Source organism: Salmo salar, chromosome ssa03 (genome assembly GCF_905237065.1).
Source record: "Salmo salar chromosome ssa03, Ssal_v3.1, whole genome shotgun sequence".
In the NCBI taxonomy this organism is placed as follows: Eukaryota; Metazoa; Chordata; class Actinopteri; order Salmoniformes; family Salmonidae; genus Salmo; species Salmo salar.
The window spans coordinates 5,795,237-5,817,492 of NC_059444.1; the positions used below are offsets into that span (position 1 = coordinate 5,795,237).

General features: G+C 42.6%; 1 protein-coding gene across 1 annotated transcript in view; it reads left to right on the forward strand.

The window, feature by feature from the left end:
* LOC106596806 (GTP-binding protein Rheb) overlaps window positions 1–20,440 on the forward strand; it is a 43,464-nt gene extending 23,024 nt beyond the window's left edge. Inside the window, exons 6-8 of the mRNA XM_014188073.2 lie at window positions 14,898–14,945; window positions 15,095–15,176; window positions 20,155–20,440. Coding sequence (XP_014043548.1) covers window positions 14,898–14,945; window positions 15,095–15,176; window positions 20,155–20,247 — 223 coding nt within the window. The 3' untranslated portion in view covers window positions 20,248–20,440. The remainder of the gene's footprint in view (window positions 1–14,897; window positions 14,946–15,094; window positions 15,177–20,154) is intronic.
* Window positions 20,441–22,256: the final 1,816 nt, after the last annotated feature.

Consider the following 22,256-nt stretch of genomic DNA (forward strand, 5'->3'; position numbering starts at 1 on the left):
ACTGTAACCTGACTGTATATTAACCCTCCTCTACTGTAACCTGACTGTATATTAACCCTCCTCTACTGTAACCTGACTGTATATTAACCCTCCTCTACTGTAACCTGACTGTATATTAACCCTCTCTACTGTAACCTGACTGTATATTAACCCTCCTCTACTGTAACCTGACTGTATATTAACCCTCCTACTGTAACCTGACTGTATATTAACCCTCCTCTACTGTAACCTGACTGTATATTAACCCTCCTCTACTGTAACCTGACTGTATATTAACCCTCCTCTACTGTAACCTGACTGTATATTAACCCTCTACCGTAACCTGACTGTATATTAACCCTCCTCTACTGTAACCTGACTGTATATTAACCCTCCTCTACTGTAACCTGACCGTATATTAACCCTCCTCTACTGTAACCTGACTGTATATTAACCCTCTACTGTAACCTGACTGTATATTAACCCTCCTCTACTGTAACCTGACTGTATATTAACCCTCCTACTGTAACCTGACTGTATATTAACCCTCCTCTACTGTAACCTGACTGTATATTAACCCTCCTCTACTGTAACCTGACTGTATATTAACCCTCTACTGTAACCTGACTGTATATTAACCCTCCTCTACTGTAACCTGACTGTATATTAACCCTCCTCTACTGTAACCTGACTGTATATTAACCCTCTACTGTAACCTGACTGTATATTAACCCCCTCTACTGTAACCTGACTGTATATTAACCCTCCTCTACTGTAACCTGACTGTATATTAACCCTCCCTACTGTAACCTGACTGTATATTAACCCTCCTCTACTGTAACCTGACTGTATATTAACCCTCCCTACTGTAACCTGACTGTATATTAACCCTCCTCTACTGTAACCTGACTGTATATTAACCCTCTACTGTAACCTGACTGTATATTAACCCTCCTCTACCGTAACCTGACCGTATATTAACCCTCCTCTACTGTAACCTGACTGTATATTAACCCTCTCTACTGTAACCTGACTGTATATTAACCCTCCTCTACTGTAACCTGACTGTATATTAACCCTCCTCTACTGTAACCTGACTGTATATTAACCCCCTCCTCTACTGTAACCTGACCGTATATTAACCCTCCTCTACTGTAACCTGACTGTATATTAACCCTCCTCTACTGTAACCTGACTGTATATTAACCCTCTCTACTGTAACCTGACTGTATATTAACCCTCCTCTACTGTAACCTGACTGTATATTAACCCTCCTCTACTGTAACCTGACTGTATATTAACCCTCTACTGTAACCTGACTGTATATTAACCCTCTACTGTAACCTGACTGTATATTAACCCTCCTCTACTGTAACCTGACTGTATATTAACCCTCCTCTACTGTAACCTGACTGTATATTAACCCCTCCTCTACTGTAACCTGACTGTATATTAACCCTCTACTGTAACCTGACTGTATATTAACCCTCCTCTACTGTAACCTGACTGTATATTAACCCTCCTCTACTGTAACCTGACTGTATATTAACCCTCTACTGTAACCTGACTGTATATTAACCCTCCTCTACTGTAACCTGACTGTATATTAACCCTCTACTGTAACCTGACTGTATATTAACCCTCTACTGTAACCTGACTGTATATTAACCTCCTCTACTGTAACCTGACTGTATATTAACCCTCCTCTACTGTAACCTGACTGTATATTAACCCTCCTCTACTGTAACCTGACTGTATATTAACCCTCCTCTACTGTAACCTGACTGTATATTAACCCTCCTCTACTGTAACCTGACTGTATATTAACCCTCTACTGTAACCTGACTGTATATTAACCCTCCTCTACTGTAACCTGACTGTATATTAACCCTCCTCTACTGTAACCTGACTGTATATTAACCCTCTTACTGTAACCTGACTGTATATTAACCCTCCTCTACTGTAACCTGACTGTATATTAACCCTCTACTGTAACCTGACTGTATATTCCAACCCTCCTCTACTGTAACCTGACTGTATATTAACCCTCCTCTACTGTAACCTGACTGTATATTAACCCTCCTCTACTGTAACCTGACTGTATATTAACCCTCTACTGTAACCTGACTGTATATTAACCCTCCTCTACTGTAACCTGACTGTATATTAACCCTCCTCTACTGTAACCTGACTGTATATTAACCCTCCTCTACTGTAACCTGACTGTATATTAACCCTCCTCTACTGTAACCTGACTGTATATTAACCCTCCTCTACTGTAACCTGACTGTATATTAACCCTCCTCTACTGTAACCTGACTGTATATTAACCCTCCTCTACCGTAACCTGACTGTATATTAACCCTCCTCTACTGTAACCTGACTGTATATTAACCCTCCTCTACTGTAACCTGACTGTATATTAACCCTCCTACTGTAACCTGACTGTATATTAACCCTCCTCTACTGTAACCTGACTGTATATTAACCCTCTACTGTAACCTGACTGTATATTAACCCTCCTCTACTGTAACCTGACTGTATATTAACCCTCCCTACTGTAACCTGACTGTATATTAACCCTCCTCTACTGTAACCTGACTGTATATTAACCCTCCTCTACCGTAACCTGACTGTATATTAACCCTCCTACTGTAACCTGACTGTATATTAACCCTCCTCTACTGTAACCTGACTGTATATTAACCCTCCTCTACTGTAACCTGACTGTATATTAACCCTCCTCTACTGTAACCTGACTGTATATTAACCCTCTCTACTGTAACCTGACTGTATATTAACCCTCCTCTACTGTAACCTGACTGTATATTAACCCTCTACTGTAACCTGACTGTATATTAACCCTCCTCTACTGTAACCTGACTGTATATTAACCCTCCTCTACTGTAACCTGACTGTATATTAACCCTCCTCTACTGTAACCTGACTGTATATTAACCCTCCTCTACTGTAACCTGACTGTATATTAACCCTCCTCTACTGTAACCTGACTGTATATTAACCCTCCTCTACTGTAACCTGACTGTATATTAACCCTCCTACTGTAACCTGACTGTATATTAACCCTCCTCTACTGTAACCTGACTGTATATTAACCCTCTCTACTGTAACCTGACTGTATATTAACCCTCCTCTACTGTAACCTGACTGTATATTAACCCTCCCTCTACTGTAACCTGACTGTATATTAACCCTCCTCTACTGTAACCTGACTGTATATTAACCCCCCTCTACTGTAACCTGACTGTATATTAACCCTCCTCTACTGTAACCTGACTGTATATTAACCCTCCTCTACTGTAACCTGACTGTATATTAACCCTCTACTGTAACCTGACTGTATATTAACCCTCCTCTACTGTAACCTGACTGTATATTAACCCTCCTCTACTGTAACCTGACTGTATATTAACCCTCCTCTACTGTAACCTGACTGTATATTAACCCTCCTCTACTGTAACCTGACTGTATATTAACCCTCTCTACTGTAACCTGACTGTATATTAACCCTCCTCTACTGTAACCTGACTGTATATTAACCCTCCTCTACTGTAACCTGACTGTATATTAACCCTCCTCTACTGTAACCTGACTGTATATTAACCCTCCTCTACTGTAACCTGACTGTATATTAACCCTCCTCTACTGTAACCTGACTGTATATTAACCCTCCTCTACTGTAACCTGACTGTATATTAACCCTCCTCTACTGTAACCTGACTGTATATTAACCCTCCTCTACTGTAACCTGACTGTATATTAACCCTCCTCTACTGTAACCTGACTGTATATTAACCCTCCTCACTGTAACCTGACTGTATATTAACCCTCCTCTACTGTAACCTGACTGTATATTAACCCTCCTACTGTAACCTGACTGTATATTAACCCTCCTCTACTGTAACCTGACTGTATATTAACCCTCTCTACTGTAACCTGACTGTATATTAACCCTCCTCTACTGTAACCTGACTGTATATTAACCCTCCTCTACTGTAACCTGACTGTATATTAACCCTCCTCTACTGTAACCTGACTGTATATTAACCCTCCTCTACTGTAACCTGACTGTATATTAACCCTCCTCTACTGTAACCTGACTGTATATTAACCCTCTCTACTGTAACCTGACTGTATATTAACCCTCCTCTACTGTAACCTGACTGTATATTAACCCTCTACTGTAACCTGACTGTATATTAACCCTCCTCTACTGTAACCTGACTGTATATTAACCCTCCTCTACTGTAACCTGACTGTATATTAACCCTCCTCTACTGTAACCTGACTGTATATTAACCCTCTACTGTAACCTGACTGTATATTAACCCTCCTCTACTGTAACCTGACTGTATATTAACCCTCCTCTACTGTAACCTGACTGTATATTAACCCTCCTCTACTGTAACCTGACTGTATATTAACCCTCCTCTACTGTAACCTGACTGTATATTAACCCTCCTCTACTGTAACCTGACTGTATATTAACCCTCTACTGTAACCTGACTGTATATTAACCCTCCTCTACTGTAACCTGACTGTATATTAACCCTCTACTGTAACCTGACTGTATATTAACCCTCCTCTACTGTAACCTGACTGTATATTAACCCTCCTCTACTGTAACCTGACTGTATATTAACCCTCCTTACTGTAACCTGACTGTATATTAACCCTCCTACTGTAACCTGACTGTATATTAACCCTCCTCTACTGTAACCTGACTGTATATTAACCCTCTACTGTAACCTGACTGTATATTAACCCTCCTCTACTGTAACCTGACTGTATATTAACCCTCCTCTACTGTAACCTGACTGTATATTAACCCTCCTCTACTGTAACCTGACTGTATATTAACCCTCTCTACTGTAACCTGACTGTATATTAACCCTCCTCTACTGTAACCTGACTGTATATTAACCCTCCTCTACTGTAACCTGACTGTATATTAACCCTCCTCTACTGTAACCTGACTTGTATATTAACCCTCCTCTACTGTAACCTGACTGTATATTAACCCTCCTCTACTGTAACCTGACTGTATATTAACCCTCCTCTACTGTAACCTGACTGTATATTAACCCTCCTCTACTGTAACCTGACTGTATATTAACCCTCCTCTACTGTAACCTGACTGTATATTAACCCTCCTCTACTGTAACCTGACTGTATATTAACCCTCCTCTACCGTAACCTGACCGTATATTAACCCTCTCTACTGTAACCTGACTGTATATTAACCCTCTACTGTAACCTGACTGTATATTAACCCTCCTCTACTGTAACCTGACTGTATATTAACCCTCCTCTACTGTAACCTGACTGTATATTAACCCTCCTCCCTCTACTGTAACCTGACTGTATATTAACCCTCCTCTACTGTAACCTGACTGTATATTAACCCTCCTCTACTGTAACCTGACTGTATATTAACCCTCTACTGTAACCTGACTGTATATTAACCCTCCTACTGTAACCTGACTGTATATTAACCCTCCTCTACTGTAACCTGACTGTATATTAACCCTCTACTGTAACCTGACTGTATATTAACCCTCCTCTACTGTAACCTGACTGTATATTAACCCTCCTACTGTAACCTGACTGTATATTAACCCTCTCTACTGTAACCTGACTGTATATTAACCCTCCTCTACTGTAACCTGACTGTATATTAACCCTCTCTACTGTAACCTGACTGTATATTAACCCTCCCTACTGTAACCTGACTGTATATTAACCCTCCTCTACTGTAACCTGACTGTATATTAACCCTCCTACTGTAACCTGACTGTATATTAACCCTCCTCTACTGTAACCTGACTGTATATTAACCCTCCTCTACTGTAACCTGACTGTATATTAACCCTCCTCTACTGTAACCTGACTGTATATTAACCCTCCTCTACTGTAACCTGACTGTATATTAACCCTCCTCTACTGTAACCTGACTGTATATTAACCCTCTACTGTAACCTGACTGTATATTAACCCTCCTCTACTGTAACCTGACTGTATATTAACCCTCCTCTACTGTAACCTGACTGTATATTAACCCTCCCTCTACTGTAACCTGACTGTATATTAACCCTCCTCTACTGTAACCTGACTGTATATTAACCCTCCTACTGTAACCTGACTGTATATTAACCCTCCTCTACTGTAACCTGACTGTATATTAACCCTCTACTGTAACCTGACTGTATATTAACCCTCCTCTACTGTAACCTGACTGTATATTAACCCTCCTCTACTGTAACCTGACTGTATATTAACCCTCCTCTACTGTAACCTGACTGTATATTAACCCTCCTCTACTGTAACCTGACTGTATATTAACCCTCCTACTGTAACCTGACTGTATATTAACCCTCCTCTACTGTAACCTGACTGTATATTAACCCTCCTCTACTGTAACCTGACTGTATATTAACCCTCCTCTACTGTAACCTGACTGTATATTAACCCTCCTCTACTGTAACCTGACTGTATATTAACCCTCCTCTACTGTAACCTGACTGTATATTAACCCTCCTCTACTGTAACCTGACTGTATATTAACCCTCCTCTACTGTAACCTGACTGTATATTAACCCTCCTCTACTGTAACCTGACTGTATATTAACCCTCCTCCTACTGTAACCTGACTGTATATTAACCCTCCTCTACTGTAACCTGACTGTATATTAACCCTCCTCTACTGTAACCTGACTGTATATTAACCCTCCTCTACTGTAACCTGACTGTATATTAACCCTCCTCTACTGTAACCTGACTGTATATTAACCCTCCTCTACTGTAACCTGACTGTATATTAACCCTCCTCTACTGTAACCTGACTGTATATTAACCCTCTCCTCTACTGTAACCTGACTGTATATTAACCCTCCTCTACTGTAACCTGACTGTATATTAACCCTCTCTACTGTAACCTGACTGTATATTAACCCTCCTCTACTGTAACCTGACTGTATATTAACCCTCCTCTACTGTAACCTGACCGTATATTAACCCTCCTACTGTAACCTGACTGTATATTAACCCTCCTCTACTGTAACCTGACTGTATATTAACCCTCCCTCTACTGTAACCTGACTGTATATTAACCCTCCTCTACTGTAACCTGACTGTATATTAACCCTCCTCTACTGTAACCTGACTGTATATTAACCCTCCTACTGTAACCTGACTGTATATTAACCCTCCTCTACTGTAACCTGACTGTATATTAACCCTCTACTGTAACCTGACTGTATATTAACCCTCCTCTACTGTAACCTGACTGTATATTAACCCCTCTACTGTAACCTGACTGTATATTAACCCTCTCTACTGTAACCTGACTGTATATTAACCCTCCTCTACTGTAACCTGACTGTATATTAACCCTCCTCTACTGTAACCTGACTGTATATTAACCCTCCTCTACTGTAACCTGACTGTATATTAACCCTCTACTGTAACCTGACTGTATATTAACCCTCCCTACTGTAACCTGACTGTATATTAACCCTCCTCTACTGTAACCTGACTGTATATTAACCCTCCTCTACTGTAACCTGACTGTATATTAACCCTCCTCTACTGTAACCTGACTGTATATTAACCCTCTACTGTAACCTGACTGTATATTAACCCTCCTCTACTGTAACCTGACTGTATATTAACCCTCCTCTACTGTAACCTGACTGTATATTTAACCCTCCTCTACTGTAACCTGACTGTATATTAACCCTCCTCTACTGTAACCTGACTGTATATTAACCCTCCTCTACTGTAACCTGACTGTATATTAACCCTCCTCTACTGTAACCTGACTGTATATTAACCCTCCTCTACTGTAACCTGACCGTATATTAACCCTCCTCTACTGTAACCTGACTGTATATTAACCCTCCTCTACTGTAACCTGACTGTATATTAACCCTCCTCTACTGTAACCTGACTGTATATTAACCCTCCTCTACTGTAACCTGACTGTATATTAACCCTCCTCTACTGTAACCTGACTGTATATTAACCCTCCTCTACTGTAACCTGACTGTATATTAACCCTCCTCTACTGTAACCTGACTGTATATTAACCCTCCTCTACTGTAACCTGACTGTATATTAACCCTCCTCTACTGTAACCTGACTGTATATTAACCCTCCTTACTGTAACCTGACTGTATATTAACCCTCCTCTACTGTAACCTGACTGTATATTAACCCTCCTACTGTAACCTGACTGTATATTAACCCTCTACTGTAACCTGACTGTATATTAACCCTCCTCTACTGTAACCTGACTGTATATTAACCCTCCTCTACTGTAACCTGACTGTATATTAACCCTCTCTACTGTAACCTGACTGTATATTAACCCTCCTCTACTGTAACCTGACTGTATATTAACCCTCCTCTACTGTAACCTGACTGTATATTAACCCTCTACTGTAACCTGACTGTATATTAACCCTCCTCTACTGTAACCTGACTGTATATTAACCCTCTACTGTAACCTGACTGTATATTAACCCTCTACTGTAACCTGACTGTATATTAACCCTCCTCTACTGTAACCTGACTGTATATTAACCCTCCTCTACTGTAACCTGACTGTATATTAACCCTCCTCTACTGTAACCTGACTGTATATTAACCCTCCTCTACTGTAACCTGACTGTATATTAACCCTCTACTGTAACCTGACTGTATATTAACCCTCCTCTACTGTAACCTGACTGTATATTAACCCTCCTCTACTGTAACCTGACTGTATATTAACCCTCCTCTACTGTAACCTGACTGTATATTAACCCTCCTCTACTGTAACCTGACTGTATATTAACCCTCCTCTACTGTAACCTGACTGTATATTAACCCTCCTCTACTGTAACCTGACTGTATATTAACCCTCCTCTACTGTAACCTGACTGTATATTAACCCTCCTCTACTGTAACCTGACTGTATATTAACCCTCCCTCTACTGTAACCTGACTGTATATTAACCCTCCTCTACTGTAACCTGACTGTATATTAACCCTCCTCTACTGTAACCTGACTGTATATTAACCCTCCTCTACTGTAACCTGACTGTATATTAACCCTCCTCTACTGTAACCTGACTGTATATTAACCCTCCTCTACTGTAACCTGACTGTATATTAACCCTCCTCTACTGTAACCTGACTGTATATTAACCCTCCTCTACTGTAACCTGACTGTATATTAACCCTCCTACTGTAACCTGACTGTATATTAACCCTCCTCTACTGTAACCTGACTGTATATTAACCCTCCTCTACTGTAACCTGACTGTATATTAACCCTCTACTGTAACCTGACTGTATATTAACCCTCCTCTACTGTAACCTGACTGTATATTAACCCTCCTCTACTGTAACCTGACTGTATATTAACCCTCCTCACTGTAACCTGACTGTATATTAACCCTCCTCTACTGTAACCTGACTGTATATTAACCCTCCTCTACTGTAACCTGACTGTATATTAACCCTCTACTGTAACCTGACTGTATATTAACCCTCCTCTACTGTAACCTGACTGTATATTAACCCTCCTCTACTGTAACCTGACTGTATATTAACCCTCCTCTACTGTAACCTGACTGTATATTAACCCTCTACTGTAACCTGACTGTATATTAACCCTCCTCTACTGTAACCTGACTGTATATTAACCCTCCTCTACTGTAACCTGACTGTATATTAACCCTCCTCTACTGTAACCTGACTGTATATTAACCCTCCTACTGTAACCTGACTGTATATTAACCCTCCTCTACTGTAACCTGACTGTATATTAACCCTCCTCTACTGTAACCTGACTGTATATTAACCCTCCTCTACTGTAACCTGACTGTATATTAACCCTCCTCTACTGTAACCTGACTGTATATTAACCCTCCTCTACTGTAACCTGACTGTATATTAACCCTCCTCTACTGTAACCTGACTGTATATTAACCCTCCTCTACTGTAACCTGACTGTATATTAACCCTCCTCTACTGTAACCTGACTGTATATTAACCCTCCTCTACTGTAACCTGACTGTATATTAACCCTCCTCTACTGTAACCTGACTGTATATTAACCCTCCTCTACTGTAACCTGACTGTATATTAACCCCCTCTACTGTAACCTGACTGTATATTAACCCCCCTCTACTGTAACCTGACTGTATATTAACCCTCCTCTACTGTAACCTGACTGTATATTAACCCTCCTCTACTGTAACCTGACTGTATATTAACCCTCCCTACTGTAACCTGACCGTATATTAACCCTCCTCTACTGTAACCTGACTGTATATTAACCCTCCTCTACTGTAACCTGACTGTATATTAACCCTCTACTGTAACCTGACTGTATATTAACCCTCCTCTACTGTAACCTGACTGTATATTAACCCTCTACTGTAACCTGACTGTATATTAACCCTCTACTGTAACCTGACTGTATATTAACCCTCCTCTACTGTAACCTGACTGTATATTAACCCTCTACTGTAACCTGACTGTATATTAACCCTCCTCTACTGTAACCTGACTGTATATTAACCCTCCTCTACTGTAACCTGACTGTATATTAACCCTCCTCTACTGTAACCTGACTGTATATTAACCCTCCTCTACTGTAACCTGACTGTATATTAACCCTCTACTGTAACCTGACTGTATATTAACCCTCCTCTACTGTAACCTGACTGTATATTAACCCTCCTCTACTGTAACCTGACTGTATATTAACCCTCTACTGTAACCTGACTGTATATTAACCCTCCTCTACTGTAACCTGACTGTATATTAACCCTCCTCTACTGTAACCTGACTGTATATTAACCCTCCTCTACTGTAACCTGACTGTATATTAACCCTCTACTGTAACCTGACTGTATATTAACCCTCCTCTACTGTAACCTGACTGTATATTAACCCTCCTCTACTGTAACCTGACTGTATATTAACCCTCTACTGTAACCTGACTGTATATTAACCCTCTACTGTAACCTGACTGTATATTAACCCTCCTCTACTGTAACCTGACTGTATATTAACCCTCCTCTACTGTAACCTGACTGTATATTAACCCTCCTTACTGTAACCTGACTGTATATTAACCCTCTCTACTGTAACCTGACTGTATATTAACCCTCCTCTACTGTAACCTGACTGTATATTAACCCTCCTCTACTGTAACCTGACTGTATATTAACCCTCCTCTACTGTAACCTGACTGTATATTAACCCTCCTCTACTGTAACCTGACTGTATATTAACCTCCTACTGTAACCTGACTGTATATTAACCCTCCTCTACTGTAACCTGACTGTATATTAACCCCCCTCACTGTAACCTGACTGTATATTAACCCTCCTCTACTGTAACCTGACTGTATATTAACCTCCTCTACTGTAACCTGACTGTATATTAACCCTCCTCTACTGTAACCTGACTGTATATTAACCCTCCTCTACTGTAACCTGACCGTATATTAACCCTCCTCTACTGTAACCTGACTGTATATTAACCCTCCTTACTGTAACCTGACTGTATATTAACCCTCCTCTACTGTAACCTGACTGTATATTAACCCTCTCTACTGTAACCTGACTGTATATTAACCCTCCTCTACTGTAACCTGACTGTATATTAACCCTCCTCTACTGTAACCTGACTGTATATTAACCCTCCTCTACTGTAACCTGACTGTATATTAACCCTCCTCTACTGTAACCTGACTGTATATTAACCCTCCTCTACTGTAACCTGACTGTATATTAACCCTCTCACTGTAACCTGACTGTATATTAACCCTCCTCTACTGTAACCTGACCGTATATTAACCCTCCTCTACTGTAACCTGACTGTATATTAACCCTCCTCTACTGTAACCTGACTGTATATTAACCCTCCTCTACTGTAACCTGACTGTATATTAACCCTCTACTGTAACCTGACTGTATATTAACCCTCCTCTACTGTAACCTGACTGTATATTAACCCTCTACTGTAACCTGACTGTATATTAACCCTCCTCTACTGTAACCTGACTGTATATTAACCCTCCTCTACTGTAACCTGACCGTATATTAACCCTCCTCTACTGTAACCTGACTGTATATTAACCCTCTACTGTAACCTGACTGTATATTAACCCTCCTCTACTGTAACCTGACTGTATATTAACCCTCCTCTACTGTAACCTGACTGTATATTAACCCTCCTCTACTGTAACCTGACTGTATATTAACCCTCTACTGTAACCTGACTGTATATTAACCCTCTACTGTAACCTGACTGTATATTAACCCTCCTCTACTGTAACCTGACTGTATATTAACCCTCCTCTACTGTAACCTGACTGTATATTAACCCTCCTCTACTGTAACCTGACTGTATATTAACCCTCTACTGTAACCTGACTGTATATTAACCCTCCTCTACTGTAACCTGACTGTATATTAACCCTCCTCTACTGTAACCTGACTGTATATTAACCCTCCTCTACTGTAACCTGACTGTATATTAACCCTCCTCTACTGTAACCTGACTGTATATTAACCCTCCTCTACTGTAACCTGACTGTATATTAACCCCCTCTACTGTAACCTGACTGTATATTAACCCTCCTCTACTGTAACCTGACTGTATATTAACCCTCTACTGTAACCTGACTGTATATTAACCCTCCTCTACTGTAACCTGACTGTATATTAACCCTCCTCTACTGTAACCTGACTGTATATTAACCCTCCTCTACTGTAACCTGACTGTATATTAACCCTCCTCTACTGTAACCTGACTGTATATTAACCTCCTCTACTGTAACCTGACTGTATATTAACCCTCCTACTGTAACCTGACTGTATATTAACCCTCCTCTACTGTAACCTGACTGTATATTAACCCTCCTCTACTGTAACCTGACTGTATATTAACCCTCCTCTACTGTAACCTGACTGTATATTAACCCTCCTCTACTGTAACCTGACTGTATATTAACCCTCCTCTACTGTAACCTGACTGTATATTAACCCCCTCTACTGTAACCTGACTGTATATTAACCCTCCTCTACTGTAACCTGACTGTATATTAACCCTCTACTGTAACCTGACTGTATATTAACCCTCCTCTACTGTAACCTGACTGTATATTAACCCTCTACTGTAACCTGACTGTATATTAACCCTCCTCTACTGTAACCTGACTGTATATTAACCCTCCTCTACTGTAACCTGACTGTATATTAACCCTCCTCTACTGTAACCTGACTGTATATTAACCCTCCTCTACTGTAACCTGACTGTATATTAACCCTCCTCTACTGTAACCTGACTGTATATTAACCCTCCTCTACTGTAACCTGACTGTATATTAACCCTCTACTGTAACCTGACTGTATATTAACCCTCTTACTGTAACCTGACTGTATATTAACCCTCCTCTACTGTAACCTGACTGTATATTAACCCTCCTCTACTGTAACCTGACTGTATATTAACCCTCCTCTACTGTAACCTGACTGTATATTAACCCTCCTCTACTGTAACCTGACTGTATATTAACCCTCCCTACTGTAACCTGACTGTATATTAACCCTCCTCTACTGTAACCTGACTGTATATTAACCCTCTACTGTAACCTGACTGTATATTAACCCTCTACTGTAACCTGACTGTATATTAACCCTCTACTGTAACCTGACTGTATATTAACCCTCCTCTACTGTAACCTGACTGTATATTAACCCTCCTCTACTGTAACCTGACTGTATATTAACCCTCCTCTACTGTAACCTGACTGTATATTAACCCTCTACTGTAACCTGACTGTATATTAACCCTCCTCTACTGTAACCTGACTGTATATTAACCCTCCTCTACTGTAACCTGACTGTATATTAACCCTCTACTGTAACCTGACTGTATATTAACCCTCCTCTACTGTAACCTGACTGTATATTAACCCTCCTCTACTGTAACCTGACTGTATATTAACCCTCCTCTACTGTAACCTGACTGTATATTAACCCTCCTCTACTGTAACCTGACTGTATATTATCCCTCCTCTACTGTAACCTGACTGTATATTAACCCTTACTGTAACCTGACTGTATATTAACCCTCCTCTACTGTAACCTGACTGTATATTAACCCTCCTCTACTGTAACCTGACTGTATATTAACCCTCCTCTACTGTAACCTGACCGTATATTAACCCTCTACTGTAACCTGACTGTATATTAACCCTCCTCTACTGTAACCTGACTGTATATTAACCCTCCTCTACTGTAACCTGACTGTATATTAACCCTCTACTGTAACCTGACTGTATATTAACCCTCCTCTACTGTAACCTGACTGTATATTAACCCTCCTATACTGTAACCTGACTGTATATTAACCCTCCTCTACTGTAACCTGACTGTATATTATCCCTCCTCTACTGTAACCTGACTGTATATTAACCCTCCTCTACTGTAACCTGACTGTATATTAACCCTCTACTGTAACCTGACTGTATATTAACCCTCTACTGTAACCTGACTGTATATTAACCCTCCTCTACTGTAACCTGACTGTATATTAACCCTCCTCTACTGTAACCTGACTGTATATTAACCCTCTACTGTAACCTGACTGTATATTATCCCTCCCTCTACTGTAACCCGACTGTATATTAACCCTCCTCTACTGTAACCTGACTGTATATTAACCCTCCTCTACTGTAACCTGACTGTATATTAACCCTCTACTGTAACCTGACTGTATATTAACCCTCCTCTACTGTAACCTGACTGTATATTAACCCTCTACTGTAGTAACCTGACTGTGTCATTTTTGGAATATGGGATACATTTAATACAACATATGTTTCTCTACAGAGTACCTATTATATTGGTGGGGAATAAGAATGACCTGCACATGGAACGGTATGACACACACACACACACACACACACACACACACACACACACACACACACACACACACACACACACACACACACACACACACACACACACACACACACACACACACAGTGGTGTCAGATTGGTGTGCTATTTGTTTTGTGTCCCAGGGTGATCAGCTGTGAGGAAGGGAAGGCCCTTGCAGACTCCTGGAACGCTGCCTTCATGGAGTCCTCAGCTAAGGAGAACCAGGTGAAGGCAACTAAAGCCAGGCGGACACTACCCCATCTACAGGCCCCAGATCAGCTCTTAGACACTATCCGATCTACAGGCCCCAGATCAGCTCTTAGACACTACCCCATCTACAGGCCCCAGATCAGCTCTTAGACACTATCCGATCTACAGGCCCCAGATCAGCTCTTAGACACTACCCCATCTACAGGCCCCAGATCAGCTCTTAGACACTATCCGATCTACAGGCCCCAGATCAAATCAAATCAAATCAAATTTATTTTTATATAGCCCTTCGTACATCAGCTGATATTCTCAAAGTGCTGTACAGAAACCCAGCCTAAAACCCCAAACAGCAAGCAAAGCATGTGAAAGAAGCACGGTGGCTAGGAAAAACTCCCTAGGAAAAACTCCCTAGAAAGGCCAAAAACCTAGGAAGAAACCTAGAGAGGAACCAGGCTATGAGGGGTGGCCAGTCCTCTTCTGGCTGTGCAGGGTGGATATTATAACAGAACATGGTCAAAATGTTAAAATGTTAAAATGTTCATAAATGACCAGCATGGTCAAATAATAATAATCATAGTAGTTGTCGAGGGTGCAACAAGCACGTCCGGTGAACAGGTCAGGGGTTCCATAGCCGCAGGCAGAACAGTTGAAACTGGAGCAGCAGCACGGCCAGGTGGACTGGGGACAGCAAGGAGTCATCATACCAGGTAGTCCTGAGGCATGGTCCTAGGGCTCAGGTCCTCCGAGAGAAAGACAGAAAGAGAGAAAGAGAGAATTAGAGAGAGCATATTTAAATACACACAGGACACCGGATAAGACAAGAGAAATACTCCAGATGTAACAGACTGACCCTAGCCCCCCGACACATAAACTACTGCAGCATAAATACTGGAGGCTGAGACAGGAGGGGATCAGAAGACACTGTGGCCCCATCCGATGATACCCCGGACAGGGCCAAACAGGCAGGATATAACCCCACCCACTTTGCCAAAGCACAGCCCCCACACCACTAGAGGGATGTCTCCAACCACCAACTTACCGTCCCAAGACAAGGCCGAGTATAGCCCACAACGATCTCCGCCATGGCACAACCCAAGGGGGGGGCGCCAACCCAGACAGGAAGACCACGTCAGTGACTCAACCCACTCAAGTGACGCACCCCTCCCATGGACGGCATGGAAGAACACCAGTAGGCCAGTGACTCAGCCTCTGTAAAAGGGTTAGAGGCAGAGAATCCCAGTGGAAAGAGGGGAACCGGCAAGGCAGAGACAGCAAGGGCGGTTCGTTGCTCCAGCCTTTCCGTTCACCTTCACACTCCTGGGCCAGACTATACTTAATCATAGGACCTACTGAAGAGATAAGTCTTCAGTAAAGACTTAAAGGTTGAGACTGAGTCTGCGTCTCTCACATTGGTAGGCAGACCATTCCATAAAAATGGAGCTCTATAGGAGAAAGCCCTACCTCCAGCCGTTTGCTTAGAAATTCTAGGGACAATTAGGAGGCCTGCGTCTTGTGACCGTAGCGTACGTGTAGGTATGTACGGCAGGACCAAATCGGAAAGATAGGTAGGAGCAAGCCCATGTAATGCTTTGTAGGTTAGCAGTAAAACCTTGAAATCAGCCCTTGCCTTAACAGGAAGCCAGTGTAGGGAGGCTAACACTGGAGTAATATGATCAAATTTTTGGTTCTAGTCAGGATTCTAGCAGCCGTATTTAGCACTAACTGAAGTTTATTTAGTGCTTTATCCGGGTAGCCGGAAAGTAGAGCATTGCAGTAGTCCAGCCTAGAAGTAACAAAAGCATGGATTAATTTTTCTGCGTCATTTTTGGACAGAAAATTTCTGATTTTTGCAATGTTACGTAGATGGAAAAAAGCTATCCTTGAAACAGTCTTGATATGTTCTTCAAAAGAGAGATCAGGGTCCAGAGTAACGCCGAGGTCCTTCACAGTTTTATTTGAGACGACTGTACAACCATCCAGATTAATTGTCAGATTCAACAGAAGATCTCTTTGTTTCTTGGGACCAGCTCTTAGACACTACCCCATCTACAGGCCCCAGATCAGCTCTGAGACACTACCCGATCTACAGGCCCCAGATCAGCTCTTAGACACTAACCGATCGACAGGCCCCAGATCAGCTCTTAGACACTACCCGATCTACAGGCCCCAGATCAGCTCTTACATTTACATTTACGTCATTTAGCAGACGCTCTTATCCAGAGCGACTTACAAATTGGTGCATTCACCTTATGATATCCAGTGGAACAACCACTTTACAATAGTACATCTATATCTTTTTTTGGGGGAGGGTAGAAGGATTACTTAATCCTATCCCAGGTATTCCTTAAAGAGGTGGGGTTTCAGGTGTCTCCGGAAGGTGGTGATTGACTCCGCTGTCCTGGCGTCGTGAGGGAGCTTGTTCCACCATTGGGGTGCCAGAGCAGCGAACAGTTTTGACTGGGCTGAGCGGGAACTGTGCTTCCGCAGAGGTAGGGAGGCGAGCAGGCCAGAGGTGGATGAACGCAGTGCCCTTCGTTGGGTGTAGGGACTGATCAGAGCCTGAAGGTACGGAGGTGCCGTTCCCCTCACAGCTCCGTAGGCAAGCACCATGGTCTTGTAGCGGATGCGAGCTTCGACTGGAAGCCAGTGGAGTGTGCGGAGGAGCGGGGTGACGTGAGAGAACTTGGGAAGGTTGAACACCAGACGGGCTGCGGCGTTCTGGATGAGTTGTAGGGGTTTAATGGCACAGGCAGGGAGCCCCGCCAACAGCGAGTTGCAGTAATCCAGACGGGAGATGACAAGTGCCTGTATTAGGACCTGCGCCGCTTCCTGTGTGAGGCAGGGTCGTACTCTGCGAATGTTGTAGAGCATGAACCTACAGGATCGGGTCACCGCCTTGATGTTAGCGGAGAACGACAGGGTGCTGTCCAGGGTCACGCCAAGGCTTTTAGCACTCTGGGAGAAGGACACAATGGAGTTGTCAACCGTGATGCGAGATCATGGAACGGGCAGTCCTTCCCCGGGAGGAAGAGCAGCTCCGTCTTGCCGAGGTTCAGCTTGAGGTGGTGATCCGTCATACTGGATTCTGCTGGGGCCTTAGACACTTCCCGATCTACAGGCCCCCGATCAGCTCTGAGACACTACCCCATCTACAGTCCCCAGATCAGCTCTTAGACACTACCCGATCTACGGGCCCCAGATCAGCTCTTAGACACTACCCCATCTACAGTCCCCAGATCAGCTCTTAGACACTATCCGATCTACAGGCCCCAGATCAGCTCTGAGACACTACCCCATCTACAGTCCCCAGATCAGCTCTTAGACACTACCCGATTTACAGGCCCCAGATCAGCTCTTAGACACTACCCCATCTACAGGCCCCAGATCAGCTCTGAGACACTACCCCATCTACAGTCCCCAGATCAGCTCTTAGACAGTACCCCATCTACAGGCCCCAGATCAGCTCTTAGACACTATCCGATCTACAGGCCCCAGATCAGCTCCCGTCGCATTTGACCAAATTGTAGTAAATCGGATCAAACCCAGAGTAAGACGTGAAGTGTAAGCACATACCACATTTGTGGTTGATGGCTGTTCCAGTGCACTTACGGCGTCCTGATCCTTTTCAAAACATGTTGAATATATTCGCTTCAAAAACTGTAATTATCGCTAAGTGTTAGCAGTCCCACCATCAGCCAATCAGCTACTCAGAACTATAAAGGAACTCTTCAACTACTTCACAAATTCATCTCTCTCTCTCTCTCTCTCTCCACACACACACACACACACACACACACGTCAAAGGAGCTGATTGTGGACTACAGGAAACGGAGGGTCGAGAACGCCCCCATTCACATAGACTGGGTTGTAGGTGGAGCGGTTCGAGAGCTTCGAATTCCTCTGTGTCCACATCACCAAGAACTTAACACGGTCCTCTCACACTCGACAGCACTCTCTTCCCCCTCAGGAGGTTGAAAAGATTTGGCATTGGTCCTCAGACCTCAGCCACTCTAGAAATAGACTGTTCTCTCTGCTACCGCCTGTTCTCACCTCCAGCTCTTTCTGCAAAATCATCAGTCCATTTAAACCTGTTCTTACCTCCAGCTCTTTCTGCAAAATCATCAGAACATTTAAACCTGTTCTCACCTCCAGCTCTTTCTGCAAAATCATCAGTCCATTTAAACCTGTTCTTACCTCCAGCTCTTTCTGCAAAATCATCAGAACATTTAAACCTGTTCTTACCTCCAGCTCTTTCTGCAAAATCATCAGAACATTTAAACCTGTTCTCACCTCCAGCTCTTTCTGCAAAATCATCAGAACATTTAAACCTGTTCTTACCTCCAGCTCTTTCTGCAAAATCATCAGAACATTTAAACCTGTTCTTACCTCCAGCTCTTTCTGCAAAATCATCAGAACATTTAAACCTGTTCTTACCTCCAGCTCTTTCTGCAAAATCATCAGAACATTTAAACCTGTTCTTACCTCCAGCTCTTTCTGCAAAATCATCAGAACATTTAAACCTGTTCTCACCTCCAGCTCTTTCTGCAAAATCATCAGTCCATTTGTCCTCTTTTCTGTAACTTTGCGTCCCCAAAATCATCAGTCCATTTTGGTATATATGGCCAATATACCACGGCTAAGGGCTGTTATTATGTATGATGCGACGCGGCGTGCCTGAACACAGCCCCTAGCCGTGGTATATTGGCCATATACCACAAACCCCAGAGGTGCCTTATTGCTATTATAAACTGGTTACCAACGTAATTAGAGCAGTGAAAATAAACGTTTTGTCATACCTGTGGTTATACGGTCTGATATATCATGGTTTTCAGCCAATCAGAATTCAGGGCTCAAACCTATTCTAACTTTATTGGTATTTCTCCTGTCTCAGATGGCTGTTGTTTTTTAAAAGATAACAACACTAGTCTTCTATTCCATTCTATTCTGGGTTGTAGTGGATTCTACTCTGACTATTCTATTGCCCCTGTCTCAGACAGCGGTGGAGGTGTTCAAGACCATGATCCTGGAGGCGGAGAAGCTGGAAGGCGGCGTCCAACCAGGGAAGACTTCCTGCTCCCTCATGTAGAGCTGCCAACCAATCAAACACAGAATAGGACACTGCACTGGGATATCCCGTTACTTGAAGGCTTCCTGCCAGTTCCAACTGCTACTTATCAACTGTCTTCAACTGTCATCAGTTGTCTTCAACTGTTTATTTACCTGTATTTCTGTATGTCTGTATTGTTTTCCAATTTGTTATGAAAGGTTGAGTGACTGTTTTCTGTCATACTGTACATTTCCCACAATCCACCTCTCAACTGTTCTGACCTCAGCCCTGATGCAAAACTGAGGCCCCGGCAAGAAATGACCACTAGCTCCAAGAACAGGCTCTCCAACCCTGTTCCTGGAGAGATACCCTCCTGTAGGTTTTAACTCCAACCCTGTTCCTGGAGAGCTACCCTCCTGTAGGTTTTAACTCCAACCCTGTTCCTGGAGAGCTACCCTCCTGTAGGTTTTAACTCCAACCCTGTTCCTGGAGAGCTACCATCCTGTAGGTTTGCACTCCAACCATAATCTAGCTGATTCCAATAATTAGCTGGTTGATGAGATGAATCAGGTTAGTTACAACTGGGGTTAGAGCCAACACCTACAGGAGGGTTGGCAATGAAACCTACAGGAGGGTTAGCATTAAAACCTACAGGAGGGTTGGCATCAAAACCTACAGGAGGGTTAGCATCAAAACCTACAGGAGGGTTAGAGCCAAAACCTACAGGAGGGTTAGCATTAAAACCTACAGGAGGGTTAGCATTAAAACCTACAGGAGGGTTAGCATTAAAACCTACAGGAGGGTTAGCATTAAAACCTACAGGAGGGTTGGCATTAACCTACAGGAGGGTTGGCATTAAAACCTACAGGAGGGTTAGAGCCAAAACCTACAGGAGGGTTAGCATTAAAACCTACAGGAGGGTTGGCATTAAAACCTACAGGAGGGTTGGCATTAAAACCTACAGGAGGGTTAGAGCCAAAACCTACAGGAGGGTTGGCATTAAAACCTACAGGAGGGTTGGCATTAAAACCTACAGGAGGGTTAGCATTAAAACCTACAGGAGGGTTAGAGCCAAAACCTACAGGAGGGTTAGCATTAAAACCTACAGGAGAGTTGGCATTAAAACCTACAGGAGGGTTAGCATTAAAACCTACAGGAGGGTTAGCATTAAAACCTACAGGAGGGTTAGCATTAAAACCTACAGGAGGGTTAGCATTAAAACCTACAGGAGGGTTGGCATTAAAACCTACAGGAGGGTTAGCATTAAAACCTACAGGAGGGTTAGCATCAAAACCTACAGGAGGGTTAGCATTAAAACCTACAGGAGGGTTGGCATTAAAACCTACAGGAGGTAGCTCCTGCACAGGTGTCCATTCTGGCCTCATGGTGGAAGGTACTATGTGAGTTCTGAGATATTTTAATGTGATTTGATTTCACATTGAACCTCCTCATATGAGACATGACATGAAGACAAACATGTCCTTGTATTGAAATATATTTTTAGTTTTTGTTTGTTTTTTTATTTCATCACTGATTGCTTTCTTCCATTGTCATTCTCACACCGCCGATTCTTACAGGAAATTGTTCAATTAAAAAAAAATCCCAACTTCTTTAAGTCAAACTTTCACTTAGAGCCCGATTCGATTTGATCCGCTTCAGCCGACATCCACATACCTGATGTTTTGACATTGCTGGTGAAACTGCGTTAGAGCTGTCAAATTCGCAAGCGCCTTCCGTCATTACACCTAGCAGTACGTTTTAACTAGGACGCCTCGCCAGGCTAGCTTCGTCCTCGTGTGGGTGCTAGTAAGCTAGGTAGTGCTAGGTATCAACAGCCAATCCAGTAGAGTCTGGAAGCTATAGTGACCTTCGATTGGGCAAGCGTCCAGCGATGTCGCAGGGTATTTGCATAAAGTTCAGCTTTCCACAACTTTGGTCCGGCCCTGTTCATGTCCCTCGCCCATGCTCGCATCACTCAACGGTCCCCCAGCCCACTTTGCTTCACTTCCATTGGAAATGAATGGTTTTCCGTAGTTTCATCGCCCATA